At 58.5% G+C, this 16641-nt stretch overlaps 1 protein-coding gene across 1 annotated transcript; it reads left to right on the top strand.

Moving 5' to 3' along the window:
* The first annotated feature begins 502 nt into the window (after positions 1-502).
* On the top strand, positions 503-14256 carry ITM2C (integral membrane protein 2C). Its single transcript, XM_022567925.2, has 6 exons — positions 503-739; positions 8472-8612; positions 10583-10771; positions 11458-11568; positions 12129-12279; positions 13030-14256. Exons 1-6 carry the CDS (start codon positions 614-616, stop codon positions 13119-13121), a joined length of 810 nt encoding a protein of 269 aa, XP_022423633.1. The 5' UTR covers positions 503-613; the 3' UTR covers positions 13122-14256.
* Positions 14257-16641: the final 2385 nt, after the last annotated feature.

The following is a 16641-nucleotide window of genomic DNA, read 5'->3' as shown; positions in this document are numbered from 1 at the left end:
CAATTGGGCACCTGGCCCTGAAGCCTCCTGCCAGGGCCCAGGACACGTCGGAAAAGGAAGTGGGAGGAGGGAGCGGTGTGGGTAGGTTCAGTGGGGGCTCCAGCATTTCCAAAGAGGAGGGTATGAAGTGGGATAGAGGGCACGGGGAGCTTGTCTAGAAGATGCATTTGCCTGGCAAACACGGTTTTAACAAAGACTGTATGTTCTGGAGATGCTGGTCTTGGAGAGGCAGCTGGAAGGGATAAAGCAGCGATGGGGACTGAGTCCATGCCTGATTGGATGGATGGATGGATGGATGCGATGGATGGATGGAGTGAGTTGAGTGAGTGGTTAAGGGAACCTTAGACTTCCCCAGGTCGGAGCAGCGCGCCCGGCAGCGGTCACTGCGAACCCAGCTGGCGGGAAGGGGGCGCAGGCGCGCAGGGCGCCAAGGCCCTCCCTTGGGGGGGGCGGGGGCGGGGCGGGCTGGGGGTGGGGTTAGAGAAAAGGACCCAACGCGATTCAAACTTCCGGTGCCTGCGGAGAACCGAGCGGCTGTGGTACAGATAGAGGCTGCACAGAGAGTGGCTGCACGGCCGGAGGCTGCAGGGCGGACGCGCGGCCTGGCGCAGCCATGGTGAAGATCAGCTTCCAGCCCGCGGTGGCCGGTATCAAGGGCGACAAGGCCGACAAGGCTTCGGCCTCGGCCTCGGCCCCGGCGCCCGCCCCAGCCGCTGAGATCCTGCTGACGCCGGCTCGGGTGAGAGGGACCGGGGGTCTCAGGCAGGGGACGGGGGGTCGAAGCGCGCCTTGCCGGCCCCGGCGACTACCCGAGGCGCATCGGGACCCCGGAGTCTCGAGCGGAGCGGGGGTGGGATTCCGGAATGGGTCATCCATCCCAGAGTGGGGAGGGGCCTTGGGTCCTGGCCCTCTGCGGCAGCCGAAAGCATAAGTCCGAAGAATGGGAGGGGCTCCGAGTCGATGGTCCCAGGTGAGGAAGCGCTCAAGGTCTCTTCCAAAAGTGGACCGAGCCCTAGGCGCCTGGCCCCAGAATAGGGGAGGGAGCTGGTCCGGAGAGGTTCGAGGAATGTCGGTGGGGGTATGTGTGTCTGGTTCCAATCATGGAGGAGGGGCCGCGGGTCGAGTCCCCAGGTGGGGGATGGGAGGAGGGTTGGACATTGTTTCCCCAAAGTAGGGCGGTGGGTTGTGATTGGTGGGGAATGGGGAGAGGGGCTCTGGTGCCAACGAAGGGGGCGGGACTATTGATTGCGTCCCAAACGGGGGACTGCTGGGGGCGAGGGATGTGCTGTTGGTCTGCACCTGAATTGGTGGACCAGAAAGTGATAATACATGAAATGGAGATAAACCAGAATCCGCCTGGCCGCACGTCCGGGGTTCGAGATTCGGGGTTACGAGGCTGGGTGCCCTGATCCCACCGCCCCCCCTGCCGCCTGGGCCTTCCTGCCCCCTTCCTTCCTCTCCCGGCTCCCTCGCACACTGGGCTACCCCCTCCACTCCGCGGTGCCCTGGTGCCCTCTAGCACCCAGGCTGCGCTTTGTGGAGGCGGGCCTCGGTGCACCCCGCCCCCTCCAGCGGCCTCCCCTCCTCCCCTTTCCCTCCGGCCTGGGGGAGAGGAGGCATTTCCGCCGTGGAAAACTGTCTGAGCTGCGTGGAGTCCGACCGGGGGAGGGCCCAGAGGGGGCAGGACGCGTGGCGGGCAAGGAGGGGAGGGAGAGAGAGCTGGTCCAGCCTGGCCCTGTAGTGTCTCGGCAGAGGTGTCTACGCTGCTTCCACGCGGCCGTCGCTCCTGCCGTTCTTGGGGCGCACCAAGCTCCCGTCCCCCCCCCATGGGAAGTCTTCTTCAGCGCCAAGGCCCCTCCCCAAGTTGATGGCTCAAACTAAACCTTGCTTGGGGGGTTGGGTATGGGAGGGTGGGTGCTTCAGGATGACCTGTGCCCTGGAAGAGAGGACACAGGAGAGGGTCCTCAGAGGTGGGTGTTATAGCCAGAGCAAAGATACCTAAGTGAGGAATTCCAGGAAGAGCCTTGGCACGCTCCCCTGCCCTGGTGTGGTCGCTGCAGCATCAGTGACCCCCGGGGCTGGGTTTCCAGGGGGTGGGGTGCTCTGCAGCCGCCACCAGAGCAGCTCCATCTTCTTCTAATGCTTAAATGGGGCGGGGGGACACTTCATATTTGAAGCCATGGCCTGCACCTTTAACAGTTTGCAGGGGGCCCTTTAAACCTCCTTCCTCCCTTCCACTTAGCCCCTGGAGGGTGCAGGGCTGGGGGCCCAAGGCAGCACACCCACTCCTGTCTTCTCCCAGCTGCTACTCCCAGGACCAGGCACCCAGCTGAGGCCTGGAAAACTGGACCCTGCCTCCAAAAGCTATAGGATTTGGGCAGGAGGGAGGACCAGCCAGACAGTGGAAGGATGGATTTCAAACCCATCAGAAGGTCTGCCAAATTTCACAGGAGTGGCACGTCCCCCGGCAGCAGCCTGCTGATGGGTGTCAGGCGGGATGGCAGATGCCAGCATCGCCTTGGCGGTAGCTGACATCCAGCTTCTGGCTCCGGAGTCAAGCGTCCTCTCTTCCCCCTCATCCAGCGTGAAATGGAAATATCAACGTTTTCCCTGTGCTGTTTTCAGTGGCTTCGAGCCTGCTGAGTGTGCCTCGCCCCCAGACCTCGTTAGTTGGGTAGGGTCTCCTGGCTGTCTTAATTGGCAAGGGGGAGCGATGGGGCCCCTGGAGGAAGATGAAAATCCCAGCCCCTTTAGGACAGATCTGCTTCAGGGGATCTGAGGGGCCCTCAGGGGATCAGGGGAGGCTTTGGGGTGTCGCATGTTGGCTCTACCAGTCGCCTAGTGGAATCGGAGCCTTGGGAAGAGAGTGCACTTCTGTGAGCCTCTTGTGGCCTCGCCTGGCCAGTGGGTACGTTTCCCCCACATCCAGTGCCCAACGTAGAGCAAGCCCCCCCATTCTTGCCTCCTACCTCGCCCAGTAAGCTCAGCAGGTGCCCAGCTTTCACAGTAGCCCAGGACCGCATCAGCCTGGGGCGAGCGGACTGGGAGGCCCCAGGAGCTGCTTCATCAAGACAGGACATTTGGGTTTGTCCCGCGCTGACGGGCCTGCCGGAGGAAAGCTTATCAGAAGGTCTGTTTCGGCTCGGGGTGACCCTGGAACCCTCTTTGGTTACTGAACTGGACTCGAAAGTAAGATTTAAAGCCCTGGAAGGACCACTCGATGAACAGATGAGTTCACGAGCGCCTTTCACCAGTGAGCCACCCTCTAGCTGTCCTAATAAAGTTTCAACCTGTGTGCAGGCCCCAGTGGCCAGGGTAGGGCGGCAGGAACACTCTCACATTGGGCCTCCCCCTGCTTCTGAGTAAAAACTGAAACAAGGAGGATTTTGTCCTCACATGTGCCGCTGGAAGGAAGTGCCTCGGTGGGCCAGGAAGGGATGGGTGTGAGGGTCCAGCTGCGCCTCCAGCTGCCCACCCCCCCCCCATGTGGTGCTTGCCTCCCAGATGATGAGGGGCCTGCGCTGGTGGGCAGCTGGCAGCAAGCCAGCCTGGAAGGTGGGCTGGACGGGGAGCACCCCCTCTTAGTACGCTCTGGCTGGATTCTTCCCCTTTGGAGGCCCACTGGCCTGCCCTGGGCCTCTCAGCCCAGTTCCCCTCTCCCTACTATCTGCCTGTGTCTTTGCTCCCCCATGTGTGCGCACGTGAGCACACACACACACACACACACAGCCAGGTGTGGGCATGTAGAGACTCGAACAGTCCGGGCTGGGGGCCTACAAGGGGAGAGAACCGTGTTCAGTACAGTCATCTCAGCGCTGGAATTTTCTCCTTGGCTTTTGCTTTTGATTAATGGCCCCTGTGTCACCCCCTCCCCCGGCCCGCATACCTGGGGATCAGATTTCACTTTCCCCATCCTGGCCTCAGGTCCTGGGCAGGAGGGAGCTGAGTCTCCTGGAGCGGTTGGGGGAGGGTCCCCTGCCGGCCAGGAGGGTGGATCGCAGGGCTTGGCGTCCTCCTGCCCCAGTGCCCCATCCCCGCCAGCCCTGCGGCCTGGGCCAAGAGGACCTTGGTGAATGGGCAGTCCTGCCCTTTGCCCGCCTGCCCTGGGCCTTCCCTGAGGGGCTGTGGCGTTTGGACTTGTGCCACAGTGGCTTTTCTGCTTTCTCTCTCATTTCCCTCTCTTCTCTGTTCTCCCCGCGGCCCATCCTTGCATGTTTCAAGGCTGTCAGCAGATTGCCACAGAGGATGAGTTTCTCTTACCATAAAAAAAAATGTTTATGGTAAGAGCAGGGAAGCGCAGCCCCTGCAGTGTCTCTGAGCTGTGTCTCCCCCAGGAGAGCCCTTCCAGCCGCAGCTCTGCTTCTCGTCCCCCCCAGCCTTTGTTCTCTGGGGTCTCACCTTGACTGTCAGGTACAGAACAGAAGAGGGAATCTGCCTGGCCCAGCCAAGCAGAGCAGTGCAGAGGGCTGTCAAGAGTGTCCTCCGGGTCCATGCCCTTCCTCCTCACACGGCTTGCACCGTGGGCACCGGTGGGTCACAGGGCAGGAATGGGTTTCCCTGATGGCAAGTTCACGATGCCTTACCAGCATTTACCCAGCTGACGTCTGTACGTCTGAGCACAGCTCTGCGTGCTCCGTGGGCAGAGGCCCAGTCCCCCGACCCCGGCTAGGCTTCTGTCTGTCTATCTCTCTCTTTCTCTCTCACTGGTGCCCTTGCCTTTGTGGTCTGCAGCCTGGGAAAGAAAGATGCTGAGGAGGGGGGACTGGTGCTGGGGAGGTGAGGCGAGACCCGCCCCCAGCCGTCTGCCCGGGCCTGCTGTGGCTGCATTTCTGGCTCCCTGCTAGCCGCCTCCGAGCAGCCTGCAACTGTAGTTACTCTGCTTGCGGTTCATTTCGACATCCTTACCGAGGGAAGGTAGCTGGGGAGCTCTGTCCATGAGCCCTGCGGGTCTTCTGAGTTAATGCTTAAGTTGGCTGGGTTCCCCCTGGCTCTTCTGGCCCTGGCTTTGCCTAATCATTTAAGGAGCTCCACTGCAGGCTCCGTGAAACAGGCAGGCCTAGGCCTGGGCCCCTTTCGGGTCCCCGGACATGTGGCCCACGTGGCCTACACGAGTGCACGGCGAGGCCTGTGGCTCAGGAAGCCCAGTTGCCATGGAAGCAGTATTTTTCTACTTTCTGGAAGCCCCCAGATGCCTGGCTGTGGGTAACTGCTCCATGTGGCGGGGGAGCCTTCTCCTGGGGCTCCAGCATGACAGGTGAAGCAGCTGGGGGCTTCGGGAAGCAGGCCCCTCGGCCGTCATTCCTGTCATTCTGGGTGAGCTGCGCAGCCCGGATCCTAAGGGGTGAGGCCCCAGGTTCCAGCCCAGGCTGTTTACAGGCTCCCCAGAGGCCTCTGAGGGCTGCAGCTCGGGGCTGACCTTTCAAGCCCTGCCAGCGAGGGCAGGATTCAGGGACTTCCCACCCACCTGGGGCTTTACGTCCCGGTCCCAGTGCCTCTGTCTCGAAGCCGGGACACCAGCAGCCTCTGGGCCTGCTTTCCCTTCCATCCCTCCTGCTCAGCCATGATGCTTCTGGGGGTTTGGCCTCCGCATGCCAGACCGAGGGGTGTCAGGTAGGGAGGGGTGCAGGGCGTGAGCCACGGGTGTGCCCTAGAGGGGTCTGTAGGAGCAGGATAGGAAGCCATTGTCCACAGCTCTGGGAAAGGGGAGGATCCCCAGCCTTCACAGGGACACCCACAGAGCCGTGTGAGGACACAGGGTGAGATCCAGGGGTCCTGGCTGGAGACTGTCCTCAGCCACTTGCCTCATTTTCCTCTGGAGCCGCTCCCCACTCTCCGTCCTCCCTGACCTCCTCCCCACCTGGGGCAGCCTGGCCCCCCTGCCTGGCCCCTCCCCCCTGCACATAGAAACACCTGACCCAGTCGGGAGCAGAAAGGAAGCTATAAAACTGGTAGGCCTCCCCTTGTCTGTGAACCTCAATTGTGGAGCTGGCCCTTGGGCTCTTGCTTTGTAGCCCATTGACTTTTTTTTGTTTTCTGGTTTTTTTAAAAGCGGTTCTCATAAGCTTGCTTTTGCTTCTCTGGTTTGCAGGAGCAAAGCATGGCCACTGTGCAGCCTCGACAGCTGGCTTGTGGTGGCCCTAAAAAAAAAGAAGGAGAGCTTTAGCTGATAAAGATCTGCTATTTTTATCTACCACTTTATCCTTTACAAAGGGCTTTCAGGGTCTCTGTCTCCTTTAATCCCAACAAAACCCTGTCAGGAAGAGTCTGTTCACATTTCACCGGAGGACCTGCAGAGGGTTGGAGGGTCAGGAGGCTGGGATGTTCCCCACGCATGGATCGCAGCCCCTGTTGGGGGCCTCTGGGTCCCTGCATCCCTACTGGTCTCGCTAAATACAAATGTTGTGCCTCCAGGGCAGGATTCCCAGTGGGTGTGGCGCCTGGCCTTTCTTCTGCGTCACCCACCTTTCCTTAGGACCCACTGAGGATGGCTGGAGCCCCTGGGTGGCTTGTTCCTGCAAGACACTGGCAGAGCTTGGTCATCGGGTCGCCCCATCCTGGGCTGATCCTGGGAGCCCGTTGGAAAGTCAAAACGCTTGCAGTCCCCCACCCCCTCCCACTGGCAGCTGTCCCTGGAGGCCCTGTGAGCAGTGGCCACCCAGGTGTGCTAGTGACCTTGGTTATTGCCCCCAGGGAGCCCCAGCATGCCAAGGAGATGCCAGCCAGGGGGGTGGTCTCACCAGGTGCTTCTCTGGTTTTGATCGCAGCACCTCTGCAGCAGGGCCAGGGTGGGGAGAGGCCCCAGGCCTGCAGATGGCCCAGCCTGTGAGGGGGTATGGGATGGGCCGGGTCACCTCTCCATCCTGTGTCTCCATCCCATGGTGCTGGAGGCTGGGGGCCACTGGCCTGGTGATACATGTGCCTCGTGATAGGGGTGTGTGTGTCTTTCAGGCATTTTCTACCCTTTTCCTGAGGAAAGGGTGTGGGGAGAGGGGAGAGCTCCAAGCAGGGAGGCATCACCCACTCTGGTGGGATGCCCCTCTGCTCCCTGAGGCCCAGGTCCCCCACCCCTACCAGTCTGGGCCTCCTGTGTGCCCTGAGAATAAAGGCCTGTCTTGGGTAACTTGGACGTGCATCATGTCCGCACTGCCGACCTCCCGCTAAGCAGGATGAGGGGAGTGGAAGTGGGCACAGAGCGCTAAGCAGACGGTTAGCGGCGGGGCCGGAGTGAGAAGGCCCAGGCTCCCCTCCTGCCCCCCCACCTCTGCCACAGCTCCTTGAGGTTGGCAGGGGCACTGGCCTCTACCCTCACCCGGCTGCATCTGGACACCGTGGAGGAGGGATTGAATGATGGATCCCAGAGGCAGAGCCAGGCCTGGGGCTTTTGCAACATCTCCAGGGTGAAGGAGGCCCGGGTTAGGGCAGGGGTGCCAGCGAGGAAGGGCACAAAGACGAGCGATGGCCGAGCTCACACAGCTGGGAAGAGCCCGAGTCACGAGATTCTCAGTCCAGCGCTCCAGGGAACGCAGGGCTGCTGAGCTTTACACACACCTCCGGCCACTGGCCCAGACGTGTGTGGACTGGAGTTGGGTCCGCTTGGCTTGCTGCTTCTTGGCAGTCCTGCAGCTACTGTCCCAAACCTGAGCCTGGCTCCCTAGAGAGGGTTTTTCCAGGAACCTCCTGCCCTGGCCTGCCTGCCGGCAACCACGTTCCCCTCCCAGCAGAGGCTTGCGGAAGCCTCCAGACTTCACCCTGTGGGCCTGCTTCTGACAGCCTACTCGATACCAGCGCCCGTGTGATGCCATCGCCGCCCCGGCAGGCTGGCCTCTGCCCGGGGTGGCCGGAGGGCGCGAGCTCCCGCGCCCAGACCCTGCGGGCCTCCCAGAGCCCTGTCCCCACTGGTCAGTGACCGTTTCCTGCCGCAGCTTCCTTGGAAGAGCCCAGCAGACTCCCCACCCCCACTGTCCCCATCCCGGTCCCTCTGGGCACTCCAGCTTTCAGGTGGATCTTGTCACTTCCTACCTTCGAAGCCTTCCTTGGTCCCCACTGCCCAGGGCAGCAGCTCCCGGCCCTCCCAGTCACTCCAGTTCCTACAGGTTCCTAGGCCTGGCTCAGTCACCAAGGCCATATCTGTGCTTCCGCCCTCTCTACATTTGAAAGAATCTACTGTGGTCACAACTGGTATAATGAAGGGGGCTAATGGCGTGGGTGATTCAAAACACGCTTGCTTAGTCCCCGTGGGTCCAAGGTGGGGCTCCGTTTCTCTTTAGATGGGAACAGCTGGGGGGTCCTGGTAACGCTTTCCTTTCCTTCCAGAGACGATGCTCTGTGTGTCCTGAGCGTCGTCCTCCCCTCCCTTTGCTCCAAGGCTCCTTCCCAGCCAGCAGAGTGAGGTCTCACTTCCGGAAAGGGGTGGCAGGGATTCCCAGGGGTGCGGGGCCACCACGGGGCTGACCCTGCACTGCTGTCCACAGGAGGAGCGGCCCGCCTACCACCGCTACAAGAAGGGGAGCTCTGTGGGCGGCTTGTGCTACCTGTCGATGGGCATGGTCGTGCTGCTCATGGGCCTGGTGTTCGCGTCTGTCTACATCTACAGATACTTCTTCCTCGCTCAGGTGAGGTGGGGCGGAGGGAGGCGGGGCCTTGGTGAAAGAGTGGCGTTTTAGAGAGGGCAGGGCAGGGCGAGGGTTTGCCGTGGGTGTGGGCCGGCAGGATCAGGCCCTGTGAACGGCGACGGAGAGGAGGGGACAGCAGGAAGCCCTGGACACGCCCCCTAGGTGGGAGGGGTGCCCGGGCAAGCCCAGAAGACCTGCCTCCTTCTCCTCTCTGGTCTTGGTCCGGGAGACAGGACCGGGTCCCCGTCCTCTGACTGCCATGGGCTCCGGAGGAGTGTCCTTACCTATCTCTTTGGTTGCATCTGAGGCTGACAGGGAGCTCTCCCAGGAGCATAGTCGGTGATGGGGGAGCCGGGATTGGAATCTGGGCTGTGAGGCCCGCAGCCCCTTCCCACAGCGTCACCCCAGGGCATTAGCACCAGAAACTCAGGTGCAGCAGACATTGGAACTCTGCGATCCCTTCAGAGCCCAGCCCCTGTGCCCATGGATCTTGCTCTAAGGGCTTACATTCCACGCGTGGACATTTGGGCTATAAACCGTGAAGGGTGGAGGGTGGCTTATAGACAGTCATCTCCACCTATGATCACACCCTGGTTATCTGCTCACACAACCAATCTGGGCACGAAGCTGGGCCAAAGAACTGGTCGTGGTCACAGCAACCTTGCGATCAGCCCAGGCCTGGGGAGGGAGGCAGGGCCACCAAGCTCTCAGAACTGACGGTAGTTAAATGAAAGGTTGCTTAATAGAATAACCATAAACATAATGAATGGGGAATCTCGGTGACAAAAAGGTTGGGAATTGCCAGTCATTTATGACCCAAGTGACCTCTTCCCACCCTCAAGCATTGGACTTTGACTTTGTTGTCATCCAGTTTTTCTACGGTGGAAATGACTAAAGAGTTTGCAGTCCATGTGACCTTACCCTTGACACCTCAGCTCCCCTCCGTCCACGGCCTGCTTCCCCACCTGTTCCTGGTTGTCACTTTCTGGGGCCTTTTCCTGTTGCAGCTGTGGCCCTGCCCTGGACCTCCCCTCTGATCCCAGCCCCCCCTCATGCCCTCTTGGGGTTCCTCACCCCACCCCAATTCCCAGGGAGTAGGGGAACCTCAGAGCAGCCTCTGGGTCTACACCCTGGGACAGTATGATTCCTGTGTGATGATTCATGGTCCCGGGACAGCTTACACTAAAACAGACAAAGGGGTGTCTGCCCATCGTGGGCCGGACCTGGAGGAGGCCCTGGATAAGTAGGAGGGGCCCGCAGTCCACCGGTCAGTCACGTAGCCTCGGTCACGCCAGGCTGCCTCCCTTCCCTTACTGATGGAGTGATTAGGCGTGTCCCTCATATAGGGGACACCATGTTTGTGTAGGTTTCTCAGGAAGCACAGGATCCAGGGAAGGTGGTGGGTCCTTGCTTGAGGTTGGACACGGTGCCACTAGAATCTGATAACAGGGCTGCCTCTCAGCTCCTACCTCCTCCCTCCAAGGTCTGCAGGGCCTCGCAAAGGGGGCAAGAAGGGCGGGCAAGCACCCCCTGGTGGTGGCGGAGGGTGGCACCCTGCAGGGCCCAGCCTGTCCAACCCAGAGTCCCCCTGTTTGCCCCTGAGGACACCCCTCCGACCCCAGGCTCTTTCTCAGGTGTCTGTCCCCCCGCTGGTCCGCCCCATTTCACAGCCATAGACTCATGGACTCAGAGGCCAGAGGGGCCTGAGGGGTCACCTTGTTTTACAGATGGGGAAACTGAGGCCCAAAGAGGTCATCCTCCTAGGAACTGGCAGACCCGGCTCACCCTCCCTGACTCCCCATGTTTCTTGGTTTCTCCATCTGTGAAATGGGTGTCACAGACCCATCCTCCCTGCCTCCCCAGGCCTTCGGAGCCAGGAGTGGTTGGGCAGGCAGCAGTGGTCTCACGGAGGGCGCTGTGTGACCAGACTCTCTCCCTCCCTCTCTCCCCCCGCCCCTCTCCTTGCTCAGCTGGCCCGAGACAACTTCTTCCACTGCGGCGTCCTCTACGAGGACTCCCTGACCTCGCAGGTCCGCACCCGCATGGAGCTGGAGGAAGACGTAAAGATCTACCTCGAGGAGAACTACGAGCGCATCAACGTGCCGGTGCCCCAGTTTGGGGGTGGTGACGCTGCAGACATCATCCACGACTTCCAGCGGGTAAGGCCGGCCAGGGACCCGGGGAGGGGGGGCGGCGGGGGGGCGCCACGAGGAGGAACAGGTGTGAAAGGAGGACGCCCACGCCCCTTGTACAGACTTGGAGTACATACCGTGTAATATAAACCATGGAGTAGATATCTACGGTTTAGGTCAATCAGGGATTTAAAGAGACCGCTTTTATCATATACGTCATGCGGTTATCACTGAATGTGAACTAGTCACGGTTGATTTTCTCCTTGGCCACCTGCCAGCTGCGGACGCTGGCTGGAACAGGCGAGGCCAGTGTTCCTTTTTACTGAGCTGTTTCCGTGTTGACATCTTATCGAGATGCAGCACATGGGGTTGGGAGGGGCATCTCTCGCTGAGGGTCCAGGCTGTCCATAGGGGTGGCGGGACCTCCCAGCTTTGGTGAGATGCACAGGGGGGACGTTGCCCTGAAATTCGAACCTCGGCTGTATACCCCCAAGAAGAATCCTTGTCACAACCGAAGCATTTAATAGTGTTTTCATCTAGTGAGTGGAACCTTCTACAAACATAGGCTGGGAGAGGAGCGGGAGAAGGGGTCCCCGCCCCGGTGCTGAGGAATCTGGGTGCATCATGGGTGCGGTGGGGTTCGTGCCTCATACAGCCCGCCGGGGCCAGTCCCTCACCTGCGGAGACTGACGTGGCCCCCTTTTCCTGTTCAGGGTCTCACTGCCTATCACGACATCTCCCTGGACAAGTGCTATGTCATTGAGCTCAACACCACCATCGTGCTGCCCCCTCGCAACTTCTGGGAGCTCCTCATGAATGTGAAGGTGAGCAGGGCCCTGGCAGCATCTTCTCTCCCTTGTCCTCCCTCCATGAGACGAGGGAAGGATGGGGGGCCTGGGCGTTTCTGTCAGCTGGACCCAGCACCCCAGGTTGGTCCCCCCACCTCCAGCTCCCTTCTCCCACATTCAGAGTCAACACCTCTCCTTTCTGCCCCCCCACCAGCCTCCCACTTCTGCCTCCCTCACTTGGGAAGAACCCCAAGACCAGCTTCCTTAGTGTTCATGGCCATGCGCCACGTCACCCCGTGTCAGCAGTGCAGGGAGGTGATGGGGGCCCTGCCCCCGAGGAGTGCTCCCCCTAGGGAGACCAGACTCGCACACATGTGACTCACGGCAGTGCAGGTGCAGGAAGTGCCTGGGCACGTCAGAAAGGCGAGCCATGCAGCCTGTGGATGAGGGGGTGGGCGTGTTGGATGGGCACTGCAGGCGCTGGGGGGGGCTCGGCTCAAGCTAGCAGAAGGAGGGAGGCGAGCGCAATGGGCAGTCGGGGACGGAGAGCGGCGAGCCCTGGTACTGACCCAGTGCTGTGGCCACTCCCTTTGCAGAGGGGTACCTACCTCCCACAGACGTACATCATCCAGGAGGAGATGGTGGTCACGGAGCATGTCAGTGACAAGGAGGCCCTGGGCTCCTTCATCTACCACCTGTGCAGCGGGAAGGACACCTACCGGCTGCGGCGCAGGGCCACCCGGAGGCGTGAGTGGCAGACTCCACCCACTTTGGCCCCTGCCCTGAGCTCCAAACCATGGCCACCCTCTGGCAGTGCCTGGCCGCGTAGCTGGAGACCAGCTGTCAGACCTCAGATTGTAGCAGCAGTAATAACAGCTAATGAGCACGTACTATGTGCCAGGCACTGCTTCACACTTTTTTTTTTTTTTTTTTTTTTTTTTTTGCGGTACGCGGGCCTCTCACCGTTGTGGCCTCTCCCGTTGCGGAGCACAGGCTCCGGACGCGCAGGCTCAGTAGTTATGGCTCACGGACCCAGCCGCTCCGCGGCATGTGGTATCTTCCCGGACCGGGGCACGAACCCGCGTCCCCTGCATCGGCAGGCGGACTCTCAACCACTGCGCCACCAGGCAAGCCCTCTGCTTTACACTCTTCATGTCCTCCTAAGAGAGTGTAAGTTACCATCGTCCTCATCCTTGTCATCATTATTCTTGCTGCCCCTTTTAAAGATGAGGAAATGGAGGCACAGAGAGGTTAAGAAGCACCTCTGAGGTCTCACAGCAAGAAGGTGGCAGAGCTGGGAGGTCTGACTCCAGCTTTTGAGCTCATGCCGCTGTACCACGCTGTCTCTGGGTGAATCTGGGTTTCATTTCCTGGGCCTCCTCCTCCCCGGCCCGGGTCCTGAGGCCCTGCTCAGGCTCTGAGGCTGGTGGCCTTTGTGGCCCAGACAGTTCTAGGCCAGGACACAGGCCTCACTGGGATTTCTCTGTTCTCTCCCAGGGATCAACAAGCGAGGGGCCAAGAACTGCAACGCCATCCGCCACTTCGAGAACACCTTCGTGGTAGAGACGCTCATCTGCGGGGTGGCGTGAAGCCCCGCCCCTCCCTCCAGGCCCCGCCCCTTCCCTCTTCCATTTTCTCTTCTGGACACTCTGGCCCTTCCCCTTGCTTAGCTTGTACTTCGGACACCTTTCCATAGATGTGACGTGTCTTCCCGTTTCTCTCCAGCCCTGCCCGCCTCCCTGTACCAGAGCTGTGACCTCTCAAGGCCTGACCCTCTGCTGACCTCCTGAGTCTGGGGGATGGAGGGGGTGCCCCAAGATGGTTTCTGTGACCACCATCTTGAGGTCAGGTCCCCGGGCGCCTGGCCCACAGCTGCACTGGCAGCCCAAGGGGGAGGACTGGAGGGAACGGCCAGGCATGCTGGGGCTCTGGCGAGGGGCGGGCTGGGAGCGGGGGTGTGGAGTGGGGTTCAGGAACGTCTGCACAGCTGAGAAAGGTCTGAGAGGCTTTTTTCCGTGCACAGCACACTTCCACCCCTGTCCCGGGTCTGAGCTGAGGCTAGGAATGTACCCAGGGGTGGACCCGCCCAGAGCACAGGGGAAGGTGGCTGTCCTGGGGATCTCCCCAGGACTCCTGTCAGTGCCTTCAGCCCACCAGTGGGAGCCTGGAGTTTGGGGGGTGGGATGAATCCGTCAAGCACAATCTCCGGGTGGAACCAAAGAAGGAAGGAGCCAGGGCTGCAGGCCCTGGCCCCCCAGGAGCACAAGCGGGGTCCCCCGCAGCCACAGCCAGAGAAGGAACAGGGCAGAAGTGGGGAGATGTCTTCCTGTCCACGGGCAGCCCCGCGGGCTGAGCACGGAGCAGGGATGCACTGTGGGTCCTGCCGAGTGGGCGGGGCTCCCTGCTTTCTCCTGCTCGGGGGAGTTTGAGAGGAAAACCGGGGGAGGGGAGGGAGAGCCACCTGGTACTTGTACACCCTGCCTCCTTGTTCTGAAATTCCGTCCCCCTCTGCTTTGGGGGAACACAGCGTTATTTTCCGTTTCCTTCTCACTTTTGCATGTTTTTACTGATGATTCGATGTGCTAACCTTCTCAGCCCTGAGCCCTGAAGAGGAGGGCTCTGACGCCTCCAGTCAGACTTCGGTGCTCGCTGGAGATGAGATTCTTAAATGCCTTGTATATTTTCTCAATTAGATCTCTTTTCAGAAGTGTCTGTCGAACAATACACATCTTTGACTTGTGATTCTGGCTTGGGAAAGGCGGGTGGGGGGCGCGGGGCGGGGTGTCGGCTTGGTGACGGGTGCCCTCCAACCCGTAGGCTGGGCAGGTGTCCCTGGGGGCGGGGGGGGGGGCAGGTGGGCGTGGTGGGAGCGGCAGGAGGGAGAAGCTCACTCACAGGGCTTGGCATCTGGCCCCTGAAGAGGTGGGCCTGCTCCGAGGTTCAGCCAAGGAACGTAGGTGTCCCCTTCGTTCTGTCACTCCCCGCCAGGTAGATTCCCATTTTACAGGCAAGGGAGGAGGAAAGGGACCGCAGGTCATGCAACTTGCCCAAGGTCTGGCTGCTTTTAAGTGCCTCTAAACCACCGGTTCAGTTCTACACGGAAGATGACATCATTATTGCTTGTCCTTAAGCACAAGGACGGTGTCGCCACACTTTCTGGGCGATTAGTAACCATCTCGGTGGATCTGAGGTAGGGTTTGACATGAGTCACAGGGTCACATGCTGCAGAGAAGAAGGGTGTGGGAGCTGCCTGGAGCCTTGGCTGAGTGGACCTCAGAGGTGCGACCTGGGTCCTGCCCTGGGGGCAAGGATGGGTGTCTACACCCTTGGCTCACAGACTAGGCAATCCTGCGAAGGACGTAAAAGATTCAAACTAGTGCAGACACGCCTTGTTCTCAGATGCAAATGCAATCTTGCAGAGATGTTGGGTTCTGTTACATTTCCCCATCTAAATGCAAGGCAGTCACGATTAAAATGCCAACAGGGCTTATTCTTTAACTGACACATTCAGTTATTTGAGGAAAGTAAACATGGGGGATAGCCAGGTAAATCCTGAAAAGGGGGCGGGGGGGTGGAGAACAGTCTCCAAATATAAAACCTAGTAGAATTAAAGACTTTGGTGTAGCAAAGATCAATGAGACACAGTGGAGTGCCCAGAAGTTAAGTACAAGGAAATTCAGGTTAGTGGGGTACGTGTGGGTTCTTTTTATTGGAACAACTGGCTAGTCATTTTGACAAAAAAATTAACCTGGGTCCTGCTTCCCTGTAACAAAATTAATTCAAAGGTTTTAAGTATGAAATGAAATCTTAAAAGTACTTGAGATGATTTAAAAGATCATCTTGAAGGAGGGTAGTCTTTTTAAGCATGATACCTACCAGTAATAATAACTGGGACTAATAAAAAATTAAAATTTTTGTGCAACAGAACATACCACAAAGTCAAAAGTTTTATAAGTGGCAAACTGGGGGAGATATTTTAGAAACACAGGACATAAAAGGGCTATTTTCCTTAGTATGCTAAGTTCTTATAAATCGATATGAAAAGAACAACCCAGTAGATAAAGGGGCAACGAATAGGAGCAGGCAGTTCACAGGGAAATACAAATGGATCGTTGCTTAAACGCAAACATGTTTAATCACAGTTGCATAGAAAATACAAATCAAAACTAGGGAGATACAATCTGATAAGTTGGGGTTTTTTTCATATTTTCTATTGTGAAGCACTTAATACGTACAGAATACTCTATCTAAATCACCAGCATGTAAGTTATGAAGTACGGTGACCCCACAGCCAACCCACGAAACAAGACTGCCAATATCACTGAATTCTTTGCATGTCCCTCTCCCCTTGCTTCTGCAGAACAAGCCACCCCAGAACTTAATTCTGCAGGATGGCTGAGTTCCACACTGACTGACATTAGCCCTCGTGGGCTAGGGGCTGCCTCGTGCTTTGCACTCAGCTGGACGCTTCGCTGGGCTGGGCCATCCAAAATGGCCCCTGCCGTCCAGGGTATGGCTACAAATGAGTGCCCATCAATACCCTGGCCTTCCTTACAGCTGGCAACTGAGCTCCAAGTGAGGGGAAGGGTAAGCTGCCAGTCCTTTTAAAGCCTGCAATCTGAAGATCCAGAATATTACTTTAGTGCATTATTGGTCAAAGCAAGTCACCAAAGTAGCCCTGATTTAAGTGGAGGAGAAGTAGACCACCTCCCAATATGGGGAGAAGCATTCATGCTCAGGGGTGAAACGAACTGTTGGCTCCCATGTTCAGAGACTCCCACATCATCCCAGCCTCTACTTCCCACCCCCCCCGCCCCACTTCTATATCCTATGAGGGACATTAAAGATACATCTATTTTTAGATCCAAAGACAATCATGAAAATATACCAATTTTCCATCTATTAAGCCAATCTTTGTATATTAATTAATGAATCCAGGTAACTCCTATCCTGAGTTTCTCTGCTTTGCTTTAAAAGTCTTTATAACCACATATCTATGAAGCTCTTAATGTAGTTTTGCTTGGATTTGAATAATATAAAAGTAGTAATAAAATACATGGATTATTCTCTGATTTGTTTTCCTCCCCTCAACCTTATATTTCTAAGGTT

The sequence above is a fragment of the Delphinapterus leucas genome, chromosome 8 (assembly GCF_059928025.1).
Source record: "Delphinapterus leucas isolate spDelLeu-1000000601 "Yukka" chromosome 8, BTC_Dleu_Yukka2, whole genome shotgun sequence".
NCBI lineage: Eukaryota > Metazoa > Chordata > Mammalia > Artiodactyla > Monodontidae > Delphinapterus > Delphinapterus leucas.
This window is presented reverse-complemented; position numbering and strand designations above follow the sequence as displayed.

Bases quoted from the DNA above. Each gene is read 5' to 3' on its own strand.
- ITM2C (XM_022567925.2), top strand. From the start codon at position 614: ATGGTGAAGATCAGCTTCCAGCCCGCGGTGGCCGGTATCAAGGGCGAC. The intron at 740-8,471 runs GTGAGAGGGACC...TGCTGTCCACAG, and splicing joins TCCTGCTGACGCCGGCTCGG to GAGGAGCGGCCCGCCTACCA. The intron at 11,569-12,128 runs GTGAGCAGGGCC...CTCCCTTTGCAG, and splicing joins AGCTCCTCATGAATGTGAAG to AGGGGTACCTACCTCCCACA.